Genomic DNA, 26,603 nt, shown 5'->3' with positions numbered 1-26,603 from the left:
ACCTCCAACAAAATGGAGAGCCAATGAAGAAGCCAGTCTGGGGACAAGTTGAAAATTAACTACTTGGTTAGCTCCACCTCTCCAAGCAGGAAAGGGTGCTCTCAAAATTTTTTATAAATAGGTCTGGAGACCCCTCCATTATCCTGAAGCTGTATATCCACAGGATTTTTTTCCTCTGCTTTGTGTTGGTAGGTTGCTAGACTCTGGAAAGCTCCTTTGGCTGTGTGACCAGCTGAAGATTTCAAGTGCCAAGGTGACAGCAATGAATAGTGTGAAGGCAAATACTCTGGTGCATTTGTACAAGCAGCTGAAAACTCTCTGGAGTCCACCAGCAGTGCCGGCACGACTCTGCAGCCTGGCCGCCTGCACTCGTAAAAACAGGAATGATGCATGTAAGTGTATTTCATTTTATCAAAATAGTACTGCGTACCTGCAGAGGTACAAAGACAACAAATGTAGTTAAGTGTTGCTCTTCTTTCTTATTTGTCAGCTAACCAAAAAGGGAAATTGGAGAATGTGACTGAAAGATTGAAGAAAAAAGAGTGAACAGAATGAAAGACACTAGAGATAGAAACACCTTATTGAATTGCATGATTTATCTCTGTGTGCAGGATTAAAACATTGTTCTTTGTTACTTCTGCTGTGTCAATGTTATTGGGTTGTGTGATTTTTTTCACTTGTAACTATAATGAAGAAACAGACCATGCAACAATTAATTTCTAATTTTGTCCTGCAAAGTTTTGACTGATTTCAATGAAACCTGTATAATTCAAAGCACGTTTAGCAGAAATTGATTCGAAGTGACTTTGAATTTAACAGACACTACAATTTTGAAAATGAGGCCTAGTGTAAGTACAAGCCACAAACCCCTCCAAATGTGGTGTCCAGGAGAACTACAGTAAATCACTTCCTGAGATGCAGGATACTACTGGAAGATGTCAAAGATTTAGTTATTTAAAATACTGATTAACTTGCCTACAGATAAGATGAGGCCAGTCAGAGATTGTGTGTCTACTTGCTTCTGTGCACATGATGTCAGCTAGAGCAATAGTAAAGAGTAATTTTTTTGCATCTAAAATCCTTTTGTTCCTTATTTTTTTTCTCTATAAATGTATTCAGCTTGCTAACTTTTCCCAGAGAACAGCTAGATCCCTCCTTGAATGCTGAGATGTGATGCCCTTCTATTTAAATTATCAAATGACAAACTTCGTGTTTACTCAACGGATGAGAAAACAGATGATTTTGTGACAGATAAAACAAAGCAGAATGGAGACAAGCATGAGGCTTTGTTTGTATTGAAAGCTGGAAGAAATATTCAGTAACTTTCAGTGTTTAATAGCTCTACCCTTGTAAATGCATTTTAGAAGACGACACCAAAATACTTTCTGCCACTGAGGGACCAGCATTTCAAAAAACCTGGTAGATGAGCTGCCAAGTTCAATGTGCACTGTGTTGGATATATTCCTAGACATGGAAGCTTTATGTAATATATAGCATGCAAGCTTGCCTGTCACTCGGCACATCAGAAATAATTCAGAGCAGTTCTTATAAAGATACAGTATTTGCAATGTTTTTCAGAGTTCTCAGTCTAAATTTTCTCTGTTTTTTCCTGCTACTCAGAATAGGAAATGTGAATTTATTCTGAAAACTTAGAACAGAATGGGTACTTCAAGCCAGTAGCATAATTTGTTAATATAGCACTTCCCCTTCACTTTTAAAAGGTGCCTTTTAAATCTATCAAAGATGCCTAATTCTAGAAGCTGGATTAGCACTGAATTGTTTTACTAGGGAAACAGCCACAAGAAAGAGCCTAATGCAAAATTTGAATGATCACACATGCATCCATGACAGTATTTTTCCCTTTCCTGACGTGTGTAGAGCTCAAAAGTCTCTTAAACTTTTACTTCCTTCCCTACCAGTTTTTTCTTTACAATCGTGCTCAGAAACTTCAATTTTTCCCATTAAAATAAGGAAAAAAAGACATTGTTCATCTATTCAAAGTAAAGCACTAATGTTTAGAAAAAACAATGGTAGCTTTTCTAAAAAATTTGTATTAATTAGGTGCATGTAATAGTAGCTTTTCTATTTCATATTAATTAGGTGTGTTAATTGGTCTGTATGACTGTATGTACACCCATTCCACTCAAGGATGGGTGGATGTGAGAGAACATATTCTAATAGTCACAAACTCTGTCTGTATCACTCCTGTATCTGTAATTTATCAGCCAACTCTTTCAGTGTTGGAGAGTCATCAGCTAAAACCAAAACCTGTGCCAGCAGGTGTAATGCTGGGGCTCACACAACTCTGCTCATCGTGTGCAGTGATATGAGTTACTGCTTCACAGGGGAAATCCAGAGAATCCACTGTAATTGTGGTTAAAAAGTTCTGTCATTATTTTGTATTTTTATTCATTTTTTATTATTCATTATTTTTATATTTGAAGACATAAACTAAGATTGCGAGTGAATATTCACTGTGAGTCCAATGTCAGAAGCTACATAGACAATATAAATCAACATCCCTCAGAATCAGCACAGAATCCCTCTACACAATTCCTAATTCTGCTTGTTCAGTATTATTCCACAAAACTTTATGGCCTATAGAATTAAAAGCTTCAGGAATGGAACATATTACAACTGAGTGTTAGATTTGTTTCATCTATGAAGGTGTTACTCTAGGAATATTGTTTGAAATTGTTCAGTGGAGTAAGAAGGTGAACTGGTGAAAAGATGAGGTCTCTAGGTCCCCATGTGTGATGGAGAAAGTAATTATTTTATGGTTATCTGTGGTCCATCAGTTCCCAGTAAGGGGCTAAACGATGTTGTATTTTTTGCTGTGGACACTTGTCCATGGGGAATGGTACTGAGAGACCAAAACTCACTTCATGGTAACAAATATTCCAGGAAGAGATTACACAAGGCCATTCCATCATAAGACCATTGCTGATTAACTATAACTTCTATCTACCTCTTTTTTTACTCACATTCTTCTTTTCAACTTAAGACAGATACTATTTATTACTTAAATCTTTCTCTATTCCATGACATTCACACAGGAAATGCCAAAACAACTGATTCAGGAAAACACTATCTTTGGAATGGCTGGTTTCGGCTGCCAGTGAATAGACACTAGCTCTGAATAAGCCAGCCTGTGGGTTCCTCCATCTGGTGACTAGACCCTGTGCACAACGTGCATTCAAAGCAAAAAGCACAGTCAATTAAATTCCGCTATTCACAGCTGACAGTACAAACAGCCCTTTCAGTGACAAGAATCAAAGATCAAAGAAACGGTAAAATTGGACTCTTGAGCTCTTAGGTAATGTCTTCAATGTAAAGTTCACCCTTTTCCTGAACTTCATCTCCTACCTTTCCCCCCCCCCCACCCTTCCTGCACACAGAAGTAGTCTCTCACCCAGCTGGGTGCTGATGCTTTCCCTCAGCAGTTCACTCGGACATTTGCTGTGAAGACACAGGTTAAACAATTCAAAGGCTGATGCTTCTCAGCACCTTTTCTGGATTCCCTTTGTGTTCCCATAAGGACAAAAGTATTTTTCTGCAATTCATGGGGAAAGAACTGTAGAAACATTGCTGAGAATCATGGCGTATGTCTAAAAATTTCTAGTGATGTGGCTTACTGCAGGGGATGTCTGTACTAAGCTCTGTGGTATCTTGTACAGACACCTCAACACAAGAGAGGGAGTTGCTGGAAATGTTCTTCATAGGGATTTTAAGTTTATGGAGTTTACCCTCGTCCTAGTAATTATTGCCAGAGCAGCCCTGAATGGCTTTTTGATTTCTTACCCTTGCAGAAGAAGTTACAAGAAAAGCAGAATCCTTCAAGTGTTTGGTTTTTTTTTTTTAAAGAATTGTGTAAGTACAGCAGCAACACCCAATCCAGGTGTGCCATCTCCAGGACTGCACATACAATTGCAGTAGCTACACAAATTGTCCACGAGAGATCTAAGCCCTTTCCATGCCAAGCTACTAAGCCTGCATGCATAATTTTAGCAAATGTTTTTATACAGAAAAGATAAAGCCTCTGTTTGCTTTACCTTGCCAACTGGAATTACCTCCTCCTTATCTGGACTTAGCCTCAGCCACTGCTTTCTCATCCAGGCTCCTATCTCAGCCAAACATTCTGGAAGCAGAGAAAAGCTCAGCATTTCACAATCTGCTGCTGCTTTCCTGTTGAGCTTAGAGTACTCTGTCACTTACATCCATTTGATAAAAAGCTCTGGACTGTTTATCAATAAACTGGCCTACATCGCAGTCCAAATCTGACATCAGTTCAGCAGAACCTTCAACACCTTGTCACAATGGACCTCAGCCAACCATCACTGTTATCCTCCAAAATCTTGATTCATACTAAAAAGCTTCAAAGAAATCAACCTATCTTGGATTTCCTCTGTAATATTCAATCCAAGTGGCTGAAGCAGAGCCATGGTCCTTTAAAGTTTAAAATGGTTCTCTATTGACTTTCAATAATCTGTTTGTTTTTATTTTTCTAATTCAGAATGTGTTGCTATGGAAAGCACCCCGGCTCAATTTAGGACAAAGACATATTTCCTTCAAGTGGGTGGGGTTTCTCAACTGTTCTCACCACGTTGTCCTCCCTGATTTACTGCAGAGCTGGGTGAAGCTTCTTTGAAAGTCCCTGTGTAAACAAATCAAGGCGCTTTATTCAACAGGTCTTTTTCAAGATTAAAACCACAAAGACTGAAATCCACTGAAGCTGAGTCATTTTACCCCTCATTCTTATTTGACAACCACCCAAATCAATTTTCATACTCTTTCTTCTAATTTTGGGGTATTTGAGAACTCTCTCCTCCCCAGGATACTTAAAGGGAATTTAAAAATGAAACATTGAAAAATGTTTGGTCTCTTTAAATCAAGTTTATAACAGTGTAAATTGGCAGTAAATCCTTTCATTTAACTGAATTTATTTTGGATTTTTACCATAGAACTGTAGCCTTCAACATATTTTCTTGGAAATCGTGTTATAAATTATGACAATCCAGTAATATACACAACCCGTATTTTCATCAGGATCTTGACTCCTACCCCAAAACTTTTGATAATTGTATCAATGCTAAATGAACTTTTTAACGATTACTCCAAACAGACTGTTAAATCATCCACAGCTGCAATTAATTATAGAAAATAATTCAAAAGATCGGGACTATTGGATGGCTCTATACATCTACTTCAGCTGGGAAAGGTAGGAAAAAAACATGGTGCAAATGTAAGAAGCCTCCAAATACTATAAAATTAAATGGAACATCACTGTGTCTGCCTGGAAGGTTTTAAAAAAAATAAATCAAGCACAAATTAGATCTGTTTGTGGCAGATCTCTCTTCACAGCTGACTCACGTCTTAATCATGCTTGTTATATTACAATATTTACTACAACTGTTCTGACAATACCATAAATATGCATGTAACAAAGGTGGACACTAGACTAGACCCTCGGTGAGCTGATCGTAGACAAGGCGTTCATAAAGCAAAGGGTGCAAACTGCACACTATCTTCATTCTCGCCTTTTTTTTGTTTTAACTTTGCAAACAGACCTAGTAGATGAGGTTTCTATTTCATTTTCCACACAGATTCTGCATCCCTTGAACTCATCCCGTAGGCCAATTGCCAGATTTCTGGTTGTGGTGTTCCCTATACACTGAAACCACTCGGTTCAGGAACAAGAGAGAGCATAGCTGGAACCTCCCAGATGGTCCAGAAACATTACAATTTTGGAAAAACACGAGAACAACAGAGATATTATAATTCTGGCTGCTGTTGTTCTCTCCAGCTTGCTGCATGGGAGCCATCTCTCTCTTGCATAAATCATCATCTCTAGCTGGGACATGGCCAAGGAGAAACTCTGTTTCTAGAATGGTCCAGAAGAGAAGATTTTGGCCACGCAGGCCAAGTGCTGGGAACATGGTCTAGGGTTTATGTTTCCTTTTGCACAGGTAGTTTTTGCTTTTCTGTCTGCAGTTTGCAAAACAATCCATCTCACTGCCACCAAGCTCATATTTTGAAGGGTTTTCTTTAACCTCCTAAAGAGAAGGGTTTTTTAAATTAAATGCTAAAGTTTTCCTGACATTTATGCTCAGTAAGAAATAGCATGTGCACATAAAAACTGGGTGCAGATTCTGTGAATGATTCAGAAAGGAAACAAAAGTGTTGTAGGTCAAAGTTATTTCTCTTTAGTTTCGCACCCGAACAGCCCATCGTTTCCGAAAGTCTACGCCATAAGAACTTTCCTTTGGTTGTGCTGTTCAACCCACAAGAAATGACTCATTCTCTTCAGCTTAGTAGCTCTATAATAAACTTCACATTTTCAGAACCTTGCAGGATCAAATCCCTAAAAAGCTTCACAAAGTTTGGTCATCTTAATGCCACAGTGTAAAGCTGTGGAATTTGAGGCTTTTATTTCAATTGCTTTTAAAGTACAGAAAAGTTGATAGTTGTACAGAAACCAGGTTATGTTCTGCAACAGTAAGCATCTATACTACGATATTGGGCGTACATACATTAGTTAATTTGGTAGATGTGACCTCTAAGATGCCCAAGATTATCAATTATATTTAGAAGACACGTCATGGAAGAATGGAACATGAAGGAACGACAATCTTGTTTTGTTAGTAGATATGAATAAAACCCAGTTATCTTGTGTTTATGCTCAGTATTACAATCTCTGAAGCTATGTCTGAGCTCCCTGCTGCAAGTAAGCATGAAGCTCCTATGGGCTGTCCTCGTGACCAGGAGCTACCTGTTGCTCTTAAGTAGCTTCAACAACTATGTCTGACCTGTGCTAAACACAGTTGCCTAACCATGATCAGTTGGCTATTAAACTGTGATTAAGCCTGAATGAATAGTGATGTTTATGGGCAGCAAGTCTTTTCAATTTCATCAAGTACCTATCCTTTTTAAGGTACAGAAAGCTGTATGCTGAAGGACAGCAAATTAGCCATCCTGAAAAACATTGAGAGTCAAACCAAGAATTCATTATGTTTGCAATTGAATCCTACTATACAAAAAAAGCCTGTGCTTTAAGGAAGGCATATCTTGTCAGGAAGGAAGTAAAATGAAATTGAAACCCAGCTGAGCATCCTGAGATCACAAGCTGCTTGTACATCTCCCAATTACCTTTTTTCTGATCATGTAACCACTCAAAGCAAATCCCTTGCTAGATTTCAACCTCCTCTTACTCAGCTCTGGAGTACTTTATACTGTGAATGCAATGAAAACTTCTTACATAATGTTGTAAACTAGACAACACACTTCTTGGTTAACTCTAGTTGAGTAGTCTCGTGTCCGTTTCAGTAAAACATTCTCAGTGCTACATCAGGTTCCTCATGAAAATTCTAAAGTACTTACCTAACAAGATTAAAAATCCCCAAGAGGTAAATGCAGATTTGCAAAATGACTTTTAAGAGATTAACCAATATGATTGAAAGCAGGCGGCAAGCTGAAGGCCAGGAGCTGAGGTGTGGTGTGCTGCTCCTGGCTGCCCAACAGACATGGCAAAAATGAAGACACTTACTTCATCTCTGGGCTTTCACCAGCACTGTCAGCTTTCTACAGGCTTTTCTCTTTTGCTTTGTGTTCCTCACTGGCAGCTGTAACACATAAAAGGTGCAAGGAATAACCAAGGTTTTAATCAGAGTTTCATTGAAGACTGTTTCAAGTGGTGTCAGACAAACGCTAGTTCGGTTGGTCCCTTTTACCTTTGGCCCCTTTTACCATCCCGGGGCCGGCCTATTTTGGCTTCCAGCCTTAGGGACAGGTACAGTCAGGTAAAGTAGCTATAATGTTAATTTTTCCTAACTCCTCTGTGTGCAGTTTGGGGCAGGGACCCTGCTGCGCCAAGGCCACCTGTATCTCTGTGGGAGAGCCATCACACTCCAGCCCACCTTCAGCTGGGAGAAACCAAAACCTCCTACTAATCAAAACTAAGTGGAGAAGAATAAGCACTAATCCCCTCAGGTGTGTAAGCAAGCCCTGACGCTGTCACCCTGAGAGGAAACACCTTTTTGGTGTGTGTTAGGCACAGCGATTAGCCTGACCATGGGAAATGGCGAACACGTACCCATAGCGAACCGCGGTCTCTTCTCTAACGTTGCCACGGAATAAAACGCTGGTAAAAGCTGAGCCTTGAGGAAAGAGCTGCCAGCCGGGTAGAGGCTGCCCTCACCGCCTCGCCTCAGGCAGAGAAACCGCCCTCTCCCCTGAGGGAGCCATGGCGACGGGGGGGCCGTGCCGGAAGGGGCCGCGCCGGGCTGGGCGGTGGCGCCCGGCGACTCCGCGGACTCCTCCGCGATGCTGCCGCTGCTGTTGCGCCGGGTTTGGGCGGCCGCTGCCTCACGGCGGGGGACACGACGGTGCAGCCTGGGCGCCTGCTGCTCCTACCGCCTGCGAGACGCCCGTGAGTGCTGCCGCGCCCCCGCGCCGCTTCCCTCAGGGGGGAGACGCTTCCCTCAGCGGGGCCGCCCGGGGACCGGCTCCCTCAGGCCGGGGCTGCCCTCACACCCCCCCCCCCCCCCGGGGCAGCAGCTCCCGCCGCCTGAGGAGAGCAGGTCACCGGCCCGCGCTTTCTGCGCCCATGTCGCCGCTTCCAGCCCCTCCCCGGGCTGAGGGAGGCTCCGGGTGCTTCGAAAGTTTGGGTAGAAGAGGCGGGGACGCCAAGTTCAGGCTGGCTTTGTCCGTGACAGTTCCTCCGCTGAAACGTCAGGAAGTGGCAGTAACAATAACAGCTGTGGCACTGCTGGAAAATATTTTGCTCGCCCGCCTCCCCTTTACCTGTGCGCGGTGACCTTGTGCGGACCGATAAAGTTTGCCCCGTGCTGAGGAAGCCGAGGGGGATGGTTGTTAAGCCAGCCCTCGTACGAGGGATTTGTTAAAAGATTTAATTTTAATTTTTCTTTCCTCTTGTGAAAGACCACAAGTAATTTTATCTAATGAAGTAGCCAGTAGTGCAGTGCTTCAGAGCCTCTCAGGTTTGGGTTCGGCGGATGGGCAGGGCACAAAAATACCCGTGCGGGGGACAGCAGGTGAACAAGTGCTCCCCAAGTCCATGCAGGGCTCAGTTCGATTTTTTTAAGCAGAATAAAATCCTGTGGAAAATATTCATGTATCTGCCCTGCTCATACCGCTTTGAGGTACCCAAGCTGCCCCCAGAATTGGTTTTTGAGGATTTTACAGGTGTGAGGATCAGCTGCAGGTCCCAACTGCATAGTGTTGGTCAATATTGGTAAGGGTGGCAGGAGCACTACACCCTTAGCAGTGGTGTAACCCATAAGCACACGTAGGTGAAAGACTGGCACCTTCAAGAGAATATTTTTGCTTTGCAGTGGGAGTTATCCCGTGTCTGGTGCGATCTGGCGTCAGCTGGTGGTACTGGCTTATAAGGAAATCTGAAGTGGTGTGGTGATGCTCTGGCAAACTCGTAAAACAAAAGCCACCTTAAAATCAATTGGCAATAAAAGGAAAACAATTTTCTGACAAATAAGGGGGCAATTTATTTGCAGAGCATTTTGCAAACACGGAAAGGTATCAACACAGTTGCAAGTCAAATTACTGCCCTTCCTGTGTAGCTCTGAGTCATGTAACTGGAATGTGTTATTATTTTACTTTCCTGTGCATCAGCTGACTTGAATTAGCTTTTGGAGCCAATATGCCAAAGCATCTTCTCTTGCCAAAGAGTTCTGAAGTATTCAGTTGGAAGTTCTGTATCATGCATTAGAGCCTGACTCTCTTCATCGCCTTCCAGTGCATCCACTTTGGCAGAGTCCGCTTACAATTCCTGGGGGCACCCGGCAGTCTCCTATCAATATCCAGTGGAGAGACAGTGTTTATGACCCTTTTCTGAAGCCTCTGAAAATCAGCTACGACCCAACAACATGTCTTCACATCTGGAACAATGGATATTCATTCCTGGTTGAATTTGATGATTCTGCTGATAGATCAAGTAAGCAAAACTCAGAAAAATCTGTGTAATGTATTATTAATGCTTAGAGAGGAGAAATATTTGCATGCTGTAAAACCTCAGGTTCAATAGCAACACAAATGTTGAAAATGAATGTACAGTAGAAGAACGCTTTAGCTAAACGCAGGTCTACAGTGGGAATTGTATTGCAGAAGTTCTACATAGGCCTCACTTTTACCATGTATTTATTACCATGGACATGTGCACAGATCCCTCTGTTGTAGGTTGAAATTCATTCTTACTGCACAAACCTTAACATCCTGCCTCCTAATATCTTGTAATATCACAATCTCATAAGGTCTTGTAATATCACAGCTGTGCCTACATGAGCCAATCTTCAGTCATATGTATCTATTTAACTTTAAATGAGATTCCATCATTATACTTTATTAATCTGCCACTTACATATTTAATGCATTTGAAATAATCAGCACCAAAGTGACTTTCAGTTGGAAAGCATATATACTCAATAAGCTTTTGGAGTATTGAATAATACTGAGCTGCTACCGTAGGCAGCAGGTGAATGTGTCCCTGTTGTTTTAATATAAGCAGGAGTTCATGCATGAGAAATCCAGTTATGTATTCCAGCAATTTGTTGTGAATAAGCACGCTGACCTGAGCAGCTGTATTTTTTTAAGTGCTCAGTAGAGTCAAGTGACTTAAACTCAAGATATTGCTACCAAATTCCAGATTTTCTGTCCATTGTTCTTTTTAGAAGTTGACTTTGCCAAAGGATGTTGCTGGTATGTATAAAGAAGATATTTCATAAAGGTAGGTGAGCTGGTAGCAGTTGGTCAGGGATATTGTGAAGCACATGATTCATGTTGATTACTCAGCTTCTCCTGGAGGGAAAAATTGAGTGACCCTGGACAAGTTTGAACCTGTTTGATTAGAGTCGCTTACATGTAATGTGACTGCTTACCATGAGAGATGTGAGAACTTGGTAAGGGTTTTAGTCATGCTCCGGGAAGGAAGCTTTCAGCATGCTAATAAACAAATGCTTTGTCTCCACAATATCAGTATTTTGGTTGATGTTTGGAAAGAGGCTGATTAAAACAGTGCAGCAGAAATGGTAGTGGTGGAATGCATGGAGCTCTCAGGGGCTTGTGTGATGTTCTCTTTTTTTGTTGTTGTTCTTTTTTTTTATTGTTTATAGCTGTTCACCCAGCATATTAGTTTCCAACCAGAGAATATTCTTGCCCTTGTTCATTTGAGCACTGTGACGTGTAATGAAGAAACCAAGTAGTGCCCTTCTGTTTTTACAGTACAAACTGCTATTGCGTTAATGAGGTGGGGCTAGAGGAGAGACTAAGATGGAGACATCACTTGTTAGCTCATCAGTGATTTTAGCTTACTAACTTTAGATTGGTCTTGCTTTTTGATTTAACAGTCTTTTACTTTATACAGCCATACCTTGCTATCTGCTGAGGATGAGTTCCTGAAAAGTGTAATGGTTTGAAGTTTGATGGATAAACAAAGTCAGGGTTTTTTCTGCAAGAACTGATATAATGGAGGGGAATTGCCTGCAGGAGGTTAAGAAATACACAAGATTTAAATACACAGGGACAGTTTTTGTGACACAGAGGCATGCATGAAATCATCAGGACTGTCAGAGAGGTGCTGGCCTGTCAGCAGCTGGCTAGTCAGCTCTGAAACATCTTACCTGCCTCATGGGTAAGACTGAATACTTGAGGTGAATCTTAAATGTGAGCATTCTTGCTGCCTTTCTGGATGGCAGCCTTCTCATCATCATCATCTTCCTCAAGTGAATTAAAAATCAGTGAAGGGTGATGATGACTGGTGGAGGATGGCATTAAACAAACAGTGACAGGCCTCCAAAATGACAGACCGAGAACCGACAGACTACAGGATGTTGCCGTATAAATAGCCAGGTTTTCAAGTGCCTGCCTCTCTCCCCTCCCTTTCTCTCTTTACTGTTGCTATTTCTGATTTTTCTTTCTGCTGGCTTCTGTCTAACAATAAGTAGAAATACAGAGAAGGAAGCTTATGAATAAACAAACAAAAAAAGCAACAAAGTTTAAGCAGAAGATGAAAAACAAAATGAAACATGTATCCAGGATAGACAAAAACGCCCAACCCCTGAGATGAGGCAGAACAAGACTTGGGCAAAAGATGAAGGTAGTGCTGCCGTGGGGTGTTTGTTTATGAGCAGAAGAGGAGGATGAAGAGGAAAGAGGGTGTGGGGAAGTATGTACAGAGCGTGGTCCTGTCTGTGTGCATGAATGCCATCTGCTGCAAGGAAATGAGACTGAAACAGAACTAGGGCTACAATAAAAAGCTGAGGTGATTCTTTTCCTTGATTGTTGTTGAAGTTCCTTTAAACTTCTGTTTTGTTTTGCAATTATCAAGAGTGGTAATTGAGAGGAAATGAAATGGCAAAAATGCTTTTAAAGGGGCTGTAAGTTCCTATTTGTTTCCTGTCACTTTTTAGTGTCTGCTATTGGAACTTGATTTTCTACCTATGTGTGCCTGTGCCTAACTTTACCCATCAGGCAAACATTCAAGTGAATATTAATGTGAATGCAGTCACTTGCAAGTTTGCCTCATCACATAATCAGGAATGGATAGTGTTAGAGCGCAGAAACTTTAATTGTGAAAGACCTGGCTGGCAGTGTGGGCCACGTCTTCATCCCATCTCTGAAAGTTACCTTTCTCCATCATGATTTTTTTTTAATGGTGGTCAGTATTGCATTTATGCTAAGAGCTCAGCAGCAGTGGATGAAATTAATTAAATATTAATTTGCATCAATTTACATAGCTTGTTTTAGCTTACTGTTATCACAAGCAGGCCTATCTAGTTAGAATTTCAAAACCACTGGCTGGCTTTCAGGGGGAAAAAAAAAAAAAGGAAAGAAAAGCTCTTAATGCTTCTCATTGTTTTCTCCTTAGCATTAAAGTGATTAACTTATTTTCAGAAGTAGTGTTGGGATTATGTACTTTATACAGTGGTCTGCTATAAAATTTAACCATGATGTACAGTTAAGTAAAAATCAGCAAATGTTTGCTGTTAGCCCTTTGGAAGTAATTATGGTCTCTCATTTACCAGATACTATGATAACTAGCAAGAAGACTCTTCAGGGTGTCTAAGAAGACTTTTCAGGATGTCTCTGGGTCAGTTAGGAGGAAATGAGTAAAACCTAACAGAAAACTAGGCATAGACTTTTTCATTTGTGTGTTTGCAAAATGATGAGAGGCCTTCTGAAATCAGGAGAGCAGACTGAATGTTTACCTTTACTCATGGCTAAAAAGGGCACTAAAGTTTCCAAAAACTCAGAATCTTACCCATAGGCGGGCTGTATGTTTAGATGCTTTGTGAAGTGTAGTTTGAACAGCTTACAGAAGGCATATTAGCATATTTCTGGCTGTGCAGGAAATCTTTTAACATTGGTTAGGCAGTCTGAAAGCTGCGTTGAAGCAGAATAGTATGTTTGGAGTTTTGTAAATTTAAAAAAAGCAGAATTGAACATTTGACACAAGGTACTGATTTTTCTGTCAAAATTGGATTTTTGAAGTCTTCTATTGTCATGGGAAAATTCAATATTTTTCATAGTTATTGAGGCTTCGCTGGGATGTCATTTAATAGATGTATTCATTGCTTTGTCATCATACGTGTTTCTTCTGGTAAGGCAGTTCTCACATGCCTGCTCAGAGAGAAGAGCGTGGAACGGATCATGTAACCACCATGACTCTGCCAATCTTGATGTGAATTGGAAAAAAAATTCCCTTGAAGGCAGATGGAATTGAAGATAGCTTATCTTCAATTCGATAGAGCTGATTCAGACTGCAGGGAAAAAACAGTGATGTGTTTGCTTGAACAATTTTGTCATGGCAAAGTGTAAAAGTAGCCAAGCAATAAGGGACTGTTTCCATTAAGGTACTTGCTCCCCTGATTTTCTTTTCTGGGCAAATTTATTTCAAAGAGGATCTTGCTGTATTACTTGTCTGGATGATTCTAAGTCATGTTTATCAATACTTGTGTGTGTCTTGTTTTGTTTTTTAGTAATCGTTGGAGGTCCCTTGGAAAACCAATACAGGCTAAAGCAGTTCCACTTCCACTGGGGAGCTATAAACGAGTGGGGTTCAGAGCACACAGTTGACAGTAAATTTTACCCGGCAGAGGTATGAGATAAAATGCTGAGCAATGCAAATACTTGTGGGGACGGGAGGCTGTCTGTGATTATATTGCATGCTAGAAAACTTCCAATTTGAAGAATTGCAGGTTACTGTTAAGGATCAGACCTGGTAGGTGCCACGGTACATCTGCCATTTTATTAGTAAGTTGATGTTCACTGTGTTTTCTGGAGAAGAACACAGTCGTAAAAGTGAACGTTGGCCCCATTACTGAAAGTTTCAGGAATGTTTTCTTCTCCCTGAATGTCCCCAGGGGTAGCTGCCAGACAAGCCAATGGCAGGCAGCAAAGTGCCATTGCTATTCCAGCTCTGTCTGCGTGGAGTGGCACAACTCTGCTTGTCCTTCCTTCTGGAGGGGGAAAGGATGAGACAGAAAGCAGACTGAGGGCAGTCAGGTCTTAAGGAACTCCCAGCTAATGTGGCACAGACCAGGTGGGCAGCAAATATTGAGGTAAATGTGCAAGCTCAGATCTTCATTTAAAAAAATGTAAGTGCTTTACCTCTGAGCTGCTGTAAGCAAAGGGTTCACGTGAAGTGTAGTGTCTGTTTTCTTGCGAGTACGGTGTGTGCACTGCATCTCAGCTTCTGTCTCCACTGGACCTCCAAATCTCCCAATCCTTACTGCTTTGAAATCACTTTGTTTATTACTACTAAACGCTTGCAGAGAAACAAAGCACATACTAAATACTCTTTCAAAAAAATATTTAAAGATAAAATGGAAGATTGTTTATTTCTGACACCCATACCTGTAACTCAGGAAGCCTGGTCCTGCTTACTTTGTATACAGTAATTGTCTCGTGTATGTGACCCCAGAGCCTTGGCTTATGTTAGAAAGTCGATTCCAGTTATCAACAATTTTTTGTTGTTTTTCTTAAGTCGTTAGAATTGCGTACAGCAGAATTCTATGGTAATATAGTGGTTATCATGATCACTTTATTTTCTGTTTTCAACTCTTAAGCAATTATTAAAGTAACAAAACTTTTGTGATTAAGTAACTACTAAGGTAGAAAGAGAGTCAATAAAAAGGAACGGGGAAAAATATAGATTAAGTTGCTCAGAGATGAAGGTATGACAGGTATAAACACAGTTAAATGCCAAAGATGAATAATTTGAAAAATTATTACTGCTTATTTTGAGAAGATGTTTATCGCGTGTTAATGTGTTCATAATGATGCCTATCAGCTTGGCAAGATATTTATTAACAGCAAGACTGTATGACTGAGTTCTGGTACTGGTGCTGGCTGTCTATTTAATGCACAAAACCCCTCAATGGAATGCTTGTATTGGACTGTAAGCAATGCAGAGAAAGCTTATGTCATGTGCAGGAGAGTGTTTCTTAGCAGAACAGCACGCTCTGTTCTGCCTCTTAAGAGATGGAAGAGTCCTTCAGTTCCAGGTATACTACAATTTTTTTGTGCCTTTAACTAGCATTCCTGTAATCAGTCCTGCACAGAAAAAATCCCTTTCATATGTTTGAAATGCAGTTTATGGGTCTCTGACTACTGTTTAAAAAAAGGAAGGAAAAAAAAAAAGGGAAGTACCATTATTTTCCAATAACATTTAGGTCCTCATTTTTGTGGTGTGTGATTTCTGGGGTAGCTCGCTGCAGTGTCTCAAATTGCCAAGGACCAAATGTAGCAAAGATCAAGTGTCAGGTTTCTTGCTATCATTGCTGTGCTCTGTGCATGTGTTGATTTCTCATTCATTTCTATTTCAGTTGCATTTAGTACACTGGAATGCTGTTGTGTACCCAACTTTTGAAGAAGCTGTGATGGAAGGTAACGGCTTAGCTGTTATTGGAGTGTTTTTGAAGGTAAATTCACTTTGTGTAATAAGCTGTAATGATGCCTTTTTATTTTCATTTTGTTAAAACCAAATTAAGACAAAATACCTCTAGATTGTTGTTGTTTTCAAAAAATACTGATTAGGGTAGAAATGCAGAATGTCAGTTTAATGATTCGCTAACCCCTACCTGTCTTCTGCAGCTAGGAGCACATCATGAAGGGCTGCAGACGCTGGTTGATGCTTTGCCAGCAGTTAAACACAAGGTGAGTATTTTTAAGTATCCCACCACTTATCACTCAGCATAGCTGATGCAGTCATTCAGCATAAAGAAAACTTTGAGAATAGCAAAACACTAATAAATACTTCCTTAAATGTCAGCAGGTGGCCTGATTGACACCTTGGGTGAATTGTTGATTATACTGGAGGCAGGGAAGCTAATTTTTATGGAGGACTTGTATACTTTAAGCTTTCCAAACCTCTTGCTTTAAGAAATAATGCTCTTGAGGTGGTATCCCCTTAGAAGGGCACACACATGTTTAAGCCTGCCCTTCCCCTTCTATGAAAACAGCTGCCACGGGATTAGTTTTCGTATGTTGTTTAACTGGAAGGAGCTTTCTCTGCTCTGTAAAGTGGTAGTTTATTTCTTGTGGAATTAAGGCTTTCTGATTTTTGTCTGTTCTTTGAGGAGGAGATTGTTTGATTTTTCTTTTAAAACACTAAATTTTCTGCTAGGGGAATGGGACTCTTTCTTCATAGCTGATTTCTGACTTCTGCCAGGAGAGGGAGTGCTGCGTCTCTGATAGTGCTCAGAAGCAGCTCATGCTCCTCCAGGTGCCCGTTCCTTTTTGAAAGTACACACAAAAAATACAGATCAAGAATTTTGCTGGCATGTAAGCACATCTAGCTGAAGTCACTGTGCCGTTATTTATCACAGTAAGGATTTTTTTTATCCAAATAAAACAAATATTTATGGCAGTGCAGTGAAAATTCTGCCAGATAAATGCTAAACGAGTCAGTTCAGTGCCAAAAGACCTACAAAAATCTGTGAATATACATCCATTATGAGAATATTTTACAGTATATGAATTTGAAAGAAACTAAGTCAAGACCTTTAAAAAAAAAAAAAAATTAAATAGTATCAAACATTAGGCTCATCAAGCCACATGTGGGCTGCTCTGAAGGTATCTCATTTCCAAAGGGTGTCAGTCACCCAACAACTCATCTGCACTTGGTTTAAAACGTTTAAAAACCTTTGTTGCCTTGCCAGTGTTATCACTGACTTAAGCACCAAACCCCGAGGAACATCACCCTGGTGAGGAGGAGGAGGAAGGTCAGATAATATCCATTCTGGTGTCCGAGCACCTTCCTCTCTCACTTGAAGGGTGAAAACTCCCATCTAGAATCTCTTTCCCCTATTTTTGAAAGATTCTTTACTGTAATATTTCTCATTCCCAGTGGAGAACTGATAAAGCCTCTTCCTTTCCTGCATTGCCAGTATATCCTGGAAATACCCCAGGAGTAGAATGTTTGTGTAGGAAATCATGGGCTCTGAAGCTCCTACATGCTGTCTGGTATCTCACTTGTGGGAGTGCACATTCTGGAGACATGAATATTTGATATGATTTAAATAAAACTTTAGTCGTCTTTCCTCTCCCCGCTGCCTAAAATCACATGGCGAAAAGTAAAAGCACTATTGTTTGCTGTTGATTAAGTGTATCTGGCCGAATACCTGAATTTATTCCACCACTTGTTCTTTCTTTTTCCTGTTTGCTTCTAGCTCCCACAAAGACGTAGTCAGTTGCTCCTTCATACTCCTTATTTCTTATGCACTGAATTCCTAATGGCTTGTGGAGACAACAGAAATATTTAAACTTTATCTACTCACTAGCTGCTTCTTATGCCTCAAACCCAGTTTACCGATTTTGTACGAGTTTATGGGGTTTTAAATTATGTTATGTAGATCATTGTTAATATTCACAATACCTAATTTTGCATACGCATACGTAACATGTACAGTATTTAACCACATTAAAATCTTCTTAAATATTCTGTAATTTTTTTCTCGAAATACAATTTTTAAAAATAATTGTTTTCTGGTGTTTAGGACACTGTTATCGAGTTTGATGTCTTTGATCCCTCCTGTTTGATACCTTCATGCCCTGATTATTGGACCTATGCGGGCTCTTTGACTACACCCCCACTTACCGAATCGGTCACATGGATTATTAAGAAGAAGCCAATAGAGGTTGATGAGAATCAGGTAAATCTCCTACTTATGTTTCAAATCATAGCATACCTGTTTGACTGCCTGCTGTCATGGAGGGGAAGATGCACAGAAGTGGCTGCTGTAATTCCCTGTGAATACACTGAGATGGGTGGCTGCTTCACACCCAGGATTTGTTTGGGGAGTTATCCTGACAGTAACAACAGCTAATACTGAAAGATTTAAGACCTCTTCAGTAGGCAGTTAAAGATGCTTCTCCAGCTTTCCCATAGAGTTTTATCTTGATCTGTGATAAACAGTGCCTTTATGCTGGAAGCCCCTTGAAAACTTCAAAGGCTATTTATTGCAACACTGCCTAATTTTGTTCTCCTTACCGGGATGCAGCCATTCTTGTGGTAGGGCAGGAGGAGAAAGGGCAGGTTTTGTTAAATTCCCCACCCTGACCTTTTGTGCATGTTCTTGATAGCTGCGTGCATTTGCACAGAAGCCTTGCAGAGGCTGTGAGGGCCAATCCTCTGTTCTTCCCTTGGGCAGACTCTGAAGGTGCAGAAGGGGTGGTGGGTGGCTCCGAGTCCTTCACATGCCATTCTGATGGCCAGAGATAGAGCAAGTCCCCGTTGGGTTTTCTGCTATGCCTTTGTAGGCATGTTTACTCTATATTTGGCTGTACTGTCCTTGAATTCCTTTTCTTTTTTTTTTTCTTCATTCCCCTTTAAAAAGGACAGACGAACAAAGGTTACAGCAACTGTTTGTGTTACAAAAGTTATTTCAAGTGGAGGAGTTCTTGGTCAATAGTCTGTTCCGAGACCAACCCTAACTTGTCACCGTATGCCCTCTACTGCTTTTAATTTTAGTACTTCACATGTCAGTGTGATGTTATTCCTTGGTTTGAAGTAGATGTAGGGATGAGTAGAAAACAGGCAGAAGGAGAACTTGCTGGAATTGTACTACAATTGTGGGTTTTGTTAGAAGTTTTCAGGATATTTTTTTTTGGCTGTTCAAAGAAGTGGAGTACTTTGAGGAGCATTACAGCACAGAACAAGTCTTGGAGATTGTTGCAAGGCAAGTAAAAATGAACAACCCCCCAAAAATCTACTTTTTTTCATGGTTTAAGAGGCACTGGAAGTTATCTGTGCATTGTTCCTGGTTTTTGTGGCTTCGATTAATAATGAAGCGTGAGTCCGATGACATGAGACAAAATACTGATTTTTATTTTTTTTTTAATACAACTTTTGCATGGAGCTAGTCCATCTAGAAAGTCATGCTCCAAATGAACACTAACTCTGAAGAACAGGCATGTACATGATCTTAATGTTTCAGTTTACATAAAGGAACAGGAGGGGAAGAACTGAAGATTGTTAACAGAGCAGAGAGAACTGAGTACATAGTGTATCATTCTTCTTTTCAATTGAAACTTTTTATCTTTTTTTTTTCCTTCTCTTGGCTCTTTACTCTCATTCGTTTATGGCATAGAAAGGCTCATAGTTTACTTAACATTGTAATGCCCTTGTGAGCATTAAAAGATGATCTGCTGCATGCTTTATTTTAATCCTCAGTTATAAACCACTGAGAACAACAACTATGTAGATTGTTGCTTGTTGAGGTTCCCTCTTTTCTGGGTGCCAGCATATGCACGTCTGTATGAGATAACAGAACTCCAGGAAGGGTGTAAATTAAGAAGGTTGGAGAGGTTTATTTAAAGATGGCATATGTTCCAGTATTTGAATAGGAATAGGTTCTGTCTCAGACATGCCACATTTGAGATATAATTTGCCTAAAGATGGCAGATGACTGACAAATCATCTTCCACATCGATATGGGTGATGGTGTAATCTTTACCAGCAGGTGACAAAGAAGTGCCAGAAGTTCGTGGTAACGTTTCTCAGCATGCAAATGCAATAGTACCTTTGATTTTTTTTTTTTTTTTTCCCCCCAAGCATGAATGATTGTGTTTTATCGTGAACTCCAATAACTCTCCAGTTAGTAAAGTCACAAAACTGGACGTTTCTCATTCTCAGCTGGAGGCATTTCGGATGCTGCTCTTTACTTCAGATGGTGAAGAAGAGAAGAGAATGGTAGACAACTTTCGCCCTCTTCAGCCATTAATGAACCGCACCGTCCGTTCATCCTTCCAGAGCAGGCATCTCTTGAATGCTGAACTACAGCCCAAGGACCATGCTGAGCAGATCAGGCCATAGATGGCCCGTGAAATGTCAGTCCAGACTGCGATACCTGGATATAACTGTCGTTATTTTTTAATTATTTTTCCTTTTTCTACAGCGTGTGTATGCCGTACAGTTTCACAGCCAGATGATTTCAGTTCTGTTAAGTGCCATTTGGCCCTCAGTAGAGAAGCTGTGGGATTTTTTTAGTTTTGCATTTTTTAAGAATTAAATAATATTAACCCTTAACAAACTGACTTGCTTTAGAGCAGGGATCAACAAGGAATTATTTTGACAGTTAAAAGTAAAAATAAGGGCAGGAGATCTCTTCCCCTGCCTCTTTTCTGAATTGTTCTGTGTCTCTTCAAGTGCTCTTTCAGTGCTTTGCATGATTAATAATCCCAACTGAAAATATGTTAGCAAGCAGGAAGTGTGAAGAAGTGGAAAGTATTAATACTGATCAGGTCCTTTTGTGGAATTGTTTTGGAGATTTGGGAAGAGAACTGGCTTCTCTAGTCACATAGAGACATTTTATCTTCTTCCTTAGGATGACAAGAGGAAAAGGAAAAAAATTACTTGTAGAATCTAACCCATTCTATTGACCGTGTGATCCATGTTTGATCTGGATGCCACAGAATCTACACTGCAAGACAGAAGACTTTTTCTAAAACCTTATAACGAATATTGAAGCTTTTAGCTTTGGCAGGTTTTACTTTTCTGTACCAGAAGAAGAGAACAGACGAGAATTCACCAGTATCTCAAAATTGGCAAGAGCAGCAAATTAGGCGAAAATGTCCAATTGATCCCAGGAAAACTGATTACATCAAAGGAAAGCAAAATTAGATAAGCCCCAGCTGACCCTCCCAATGGGATTTGGGGGGGGGAAAAAAATATCTGAAACATAATCCAGTGCTGGAAGAGTATGGACAGAATGCAGCACTCAATACTTTAAAGAATTTTTTTCAGTAACTCATAGAGCACCAGTGCACTCTCTTCAAAGTTTTGTCTTAAGATATACTTTTCTTATAAAAAGAGTTATCTAGCTTCAGGACAACTGGGGACCAGATTGTGTTTATAGCACCTTATGATAACGAAGTTAAGTGGTGATTGAAATTTATTTGTGGCCCAGGCACTGCCAGCTGTGGAGCCCTATCCTAGAGTTACGGTCCAATTGCCACAAGTATTATCTACCTCTGAAGCATACTACTACTAGCCATAATTTTCTCTCAAGCACCTTTCTTACTGGCTTTTTATTCTTTACTGTATTTAACAGTGTGCGTGTGCATGAAATTAATGTACCGAATGTATGGTCAGATTTTCTGATGAGGAGCAGGTCTGTCTATAAACTCATGATGTGATCTTGATTGATCATATTTGAGGAGTCTTCTTGGAGAACAGATGTTACTTGGTTGCTGGTCACCGATTGCTGACAGGACACTAGCTTCTCAATGCTAAATTCAGAACTTTAGAATAGGTACTTTTTTTTTAAGTCCAAATGTTCAGTTTAAAAGCACTTTAACACTTTTTAGTGTGACCCTGATGATTTTAAGGTTTTTGAATATCCTTGTTTAACCAATTAAGTGCCCAGGTCCTGCCTTTGCTTCCTTAATAGCTCTACCTCAGGCTGTTGTTATCTTGCAACAGTTGTGCCTTTCTCCCTTGGCAATTTGAAATGTGGCCACTTAACCTTAGAGTGACTGTATGTGGTAAATGTAAGAAACTCTCTTCTATCCCAGTGTAATACACTTATTTTTACTGTGTGGTATATTCAACATGCAGTATGTATTTTGGTTTCATTACCTTACCCAAGCCCTACTGCTCAGTTGAACTTTACCATCTTGGTTGAACTCTAGAATCACACCATCTATAGCAATTTGTTGAACTATACCGTCTCACTTGAACTATACAGCCCTTGGTGTCATCAGATAGACTTTTTTACTATGTTCCTGGTCTGCAGAATCACATCAGTGATGATTTTGCCAGAGAATGATAGGTTCCAAAATAATTTTGGAAGGGGTATCTACAGTTCTGGCAATAGGAAACAAATTATTTTACTTTCTGCTTGAATGTATATGATGTGGTCATTGTTAAGTTTGAGGTTTTTGTTCAGTGCTGTTCATGCAAACATTTTTCTGAGGAGGACCTCATAGAAAGTGATTCAGAACTGGCACGTATCTTGTCTATCTTTGAGATTTTTTTGCTAGCATTCTGCTATCATTATTAGCAGTTAGGAAATACTGTAATATAAAGCCATCTTAATGTTGCCTTCGCATTTAAAAGTACAGGGGACTCAGCAGCACTAGGCTAGCCGTAGGTAGCCTGCATCAATACTCCTGTCATATATGAATGGGTCTTTTAAAAACCTTCATGCGGTTGCTCAAAGCTTTTTAGTTACCTTGGTAGTTTTCACCAAGTTTTTGTGTACTTGTTTCACTAGTTAATATGGCTTTTCTAGCATATGCAAATACAAAATACATGTTTTCTTAGGGAACTACTGTGGTGTAAATGTTTAATCTTCAGGTGCTTCATAATGCTGTAGTATGCTCATACCCAACTGAGTTCCAATGGTTAGGTTTGGTTCACTGAACCAGATTTTCTTCCTAGGTGTGTAAATCTCCTTTTAACATGCTCACCACCATGCATCCATCAGAGATGATGTTGAATATTGTCTTTTCAGTGATCTGTTTAAAATTCTTATAGAGATTTACTTACTTTATTATTGTGCTGAAAGTTTTGTTAGAGAATAGGTGTATTACCCAGTTGTACAGTTAATAAGCTATACTCCAGACATATTTAGATAAAATCACATCTAAGTGTACTGACATAAAATGAATCCATTTTAATTTCAGCACTGATCGTTTCAAGTATCTCGAAACAGGGTTCACGTAGAAAAAATTACTGTGCTACAAATACAAGCTTTACAGGGATTTCCTGTTACAGTTATTTTACTAGTTTTTTTGAGTCTTGCATTTACACGTTAGTCTTTTAGCATCTCTGGTTAAGGTAGGCAGTATCTCAGTTGCAGGGCAGGTTGTCTTTGAAATTAGCAGTCTGGAAATGAACAGAAAGGTGGGGATTTTTTTTAACTTTTATGTTACAATGACTGTATTGGCCTTGCAGAAGCTAACTTCAGGAAAAATAATTCTGTGTGCCTGCACGTGTATGTAAAACAGGAGATGAGATATAATTCTTTTGCCTTATTCTCTCAGTTGCGTGGGGGGAAAAACGATTTGATTGTTGGAGCTAATATTTGTAACTATTTTGCACAACTAAAACTCTGTTTGAAAGGTGTCTGCATAGTAAACTTTAGGCTCTTCTTTTAGATGGTACAATATGAAAGGGTCAAAGCACACGTTTGTATTTGTCCTTGTGTAGTAGTAGCTTCCGTTAATTAATGCTGTACTGGGAGGCGTTCCTGTGGCAATAAGTATGAGGCATTAAAGCCTAATACAAGTAATTTGGGGGCCGGCTTACTGAAAAGGGAGTAGAAGGTTTTTGAGTGTAGAATTGCATCTGTGTTGGTCTGACTTCCAACTGCCTTTCAATATTTCTGTTAAATGTTGTTCTTATCAGAAGTCTTGTTTCTGGTGTCTTCATAGCTGGAACAACTCCATTTGGCATTTGAATGTTTGATCCATATTCCTACATTCCAAGGCTTTCACCAGTGCACTTCAGGTGTATGCCACCACGTATACCTGACCAGTCTTTTGTCATCTTCTGTCACGAGTGGCTTGCATTGCTGTTTTTAACCACAAGTCTGACATGAGTGTATCTTTTGGCTTTGAAAGCTGCAGAGTGGGAGATTGCTTTGATCTCATGAAAATCTACTGACTTTTAGAGTACTAGAATTCTACACTGCTTACTTTTGAGGAAGGCTCCTTTTTTCTGCTCAAGTTTATAGTCAGTAGTATTTGCTTTAAAATTTGAATGCCTTCATTTTGAATGTTTTAACTTGTATTTCTTGGCACATCTTTGCTTTTTTTATTTGTGCATCTTGGTTTTGTGGCAGTTATGACATTGTGTATTTTAATGTAATCTACCTAATCATAGTTTACTGAAATAATTGTCTTTGCGGACAATAAATGTAACAGGGAATGCCTTTTGTTCTCCTAGGATACGGGCCTTTTTCCTCAGTTTTTACCTGATGTAAAGAAACTTCTAGCTGTTGGATTTTAAACTGTTACATTAGTGTGTGACTATGCAATAAAGAAACACAGAGAAACCTGTGCCTGTATCTCATTGTGTAATTAAGCTCTCCAAGTTAAAAAGTAGATTTTCTGTCAAGAAAATAATACAATTCCTCCTTTGAGAATGAACCAGTGCATTATGAGTGGAGTCTAATCAGATGTCAGACATTCTGTGATACTTAAAAGCTATGAAAGACTCTGCTGAACTGTATTATAATTGGAATGAAAGAACAATGACCCCTCTGTTGCTGCTGTACTGATGGATGGATATCTAATTATTTGTTACATTCAGCTAGACGTGACATGTCATCTAAAATGGGATTCCAAATTTTGAGGATCTTTTCTAAACTGCTTGATTTGACACTGATCATTAAACTCGACCTGTCAACTAAGCTCCTTTTTCTGTTGTGTAATTGGTCTTGATAAAACTGAGCATTGGACTGATGTGTGGTATAACTCTTAAGAGTTTCACATTAGTGGTTGTGGCTACAAGAATCTTATCAAATAGCCAGAAAGATCTTTGAGTAAAATAAAATACTTTTATCGATAAAGATTGGCTGTTGAGGTGAAATAAGCGTTAATTTCTCTGTCTCACTGCTTAGCTGTGCTTGGAGTCTAGATATCAGACATATGTTATGCTTAGCTGATTTAATTCAAACTAGTTTCCACTCTTTTGATGGGAAAAGTAGGGTATTACATTCCTGGTTAAGGTATTCCCTCCTAAAATAATTGTAGGCAATATTTTTCTATAAGGCCTCCCAAACCGTGCTATTTGGTACCTTTAGTGGTAGGCAAGCTGTTTCAGTATGAAGGAAGAGCAGCATGGGTTAAGCGTGAGGCCAGCTCCACTGTTATTACTATTTAAGTGTTCTAGAAGCTACCACCACTTCCATAAAAAAACCTTATAAGCTCTTGTGTTAGTATAGCTGAGGTGTTTGCTAAAGAAATGGCTTATTTGGTTCCAGCAGGCTGTCTTATTTTGATCAAGGCAGCTTTCCCGATAAATGGTTAAGAACATACACATTACTTCTAACAAATGGCCAATTTACTTCTGATACTGGTAATTATTTGTCTTTCTGACAAATAATTCTTTCCGTCTTTCTTTTTGATGTGACAAACTTGAAGTGCCTGAGTATTAGCATATGGAGAACTGATTGTATAATCAAATAGTCTTCAAAGATTCTGCAGAATAACTTGGGGGCCTGAAGAGAGTTAATGTTCGTGGTCAGAACTGGTAATAATACTTAGCATTTGTGAAGCGCTTTGAAGATCTAAAGCACTATATGAACACACCCTAACACCGTGATTGCAAAGCAGGTATTTTCTCAGTAACAGAAATGGAGAAACAGTTGCAGAATTAACTCCAACTGATTAATTTGCAAGACAGTCAAGTATGTGGTTGACTTTCAATATGGCAGTTCAGTGGCTGCTGCTGCGCTGCTGCTCGATCCCAGGGTTTCCAAATGGAAATGGTGTCAAAAGGGAGACTGAAGTCTGCAAATTCTTAGCTGTCAGTCTGTTAAGAAATTCCCTTTTTGGAGAATTGGATGCAGAAAGAAGATGATAACTGGGTCCTATTCTTGTGAAAAGTAATGGAAATTTCTGCAGTTAATTTAGTCTTAAGGTAAGAAGTTAGTCTAGAGCACTGGTGAAGTAAATCCACTGATGAATGATTTTATTCACCCAACTATACAACTGAGTTTGAGCATTCATCTGAAAATATCTGAAGCATACATCTTATTTCAATTCCAATCCTGTCTGCTGGATCCTGATGTAATGAGGCCAACTCAGAGACAGTCCCCTATGTTGTAGGCACCTGCTTTTTTTCTGATTTTATGGTCCTGTGGACATTTTGACTAGGATAAAGGATGAAATACAGTAACAGGTAAATGTTAGTAAATCTTACTTTGAGAAATAATCGGTTTAGATTGTAACCTCTGTGACAGGGCTAATGTTAAGATAGGAGGCTGAAGGAAGGCTTTTGGGGTTTCACGAAAATTGTGTGATAAATATGTTTTGCTGTTTATTTTTAATTAATTTTCATAGTCTTTGCAATCTTTTCAGGATCCCATTTCCCTTTGAAAACTTAGAAAAACGTGCTCGGGGCA

At 39.7% G+C, this 26,603-nt stretch overlaps 2 protein-coding genes across 4 annotated transcripts in view; one reads left to right on the top strand and one right to left on the bottom strand.

Moving 5' to 3' along the window:
• Window positions 1-8,228, bottom strand: part of BANP (BTG3 associated nuclear protein) — a 169,153-nt gene extending 160,925 nt beyond the window's left edge. The window contains exons 1-2 of the mRNA XM_074882010.1: window positions 8,090-8,228; window positions 7,544-7,619 (exon numbers count right to left, since the gene is read on the bottom strand). The gene's annotated coding sequence lies outside the window, so the exon portion shown is untranslated. The remainder of the gene's footprint in view (window positions 1-7,543; window positions 7,620-8,089) is intronic.
• CA5A (carbonic anhydrase 5A) lies at window positions 140-24,887 on the top strand. Of its 3 annotated transcripts, none has more exons than XM_074882018.1 (7): window positions 140-392; window positions 9,770-9,967; window positions 14,007-14,125; window positions 15,855-15,950; window positions 16,123-16,185; window positions 18,027-18,182; window positions 20,165-24,887. In XM_074882018.1, the coding sequence occupies exons 1-7, from the start codon at window positions 263-265 to the stop codon at window positions 20,342-20,344; spliced, it is 942 nt and encodes a 313-aa protein (XP_074738119.1). In that variant the 5' UTR covers window positions 140-262; the 3' UTR covers window positions 20,345-24,887. The 3 variants fall into 3 exon arrangements, with proteins under 3 accessions (XP_074738119.1, XP_074738121.1, XP_074738120.1); XM_074882020.1 differs by having other exon boundaries at window positions 19,116-20,308; XM_074882019.1 differs by lacking the exon at window positions 140-392 and adding an exon at window positions 8,290-8,425.
• Window positions 24,888-26,603: the final 1,716 nt, after the last annotated feature.

Source organism: Strix uralensis, chromosome 12, assembly GCF_047716275.1.
Source record: "Strix uralensis isolate ZFMK-TIS-50842 chromosome 12, bStrUra1, whole genome shotgun sequence".
NCBI lineage: Eukaryota > Metazoa > Chordata > Aves > Strigiformes > Strigidae > Strix > Strix uralensis.
The sequence above is the reverse complement of the archived record's forward strand: the minus strand, read 5'-3'. Positions and strand labels throughout refer to the sequence as shown.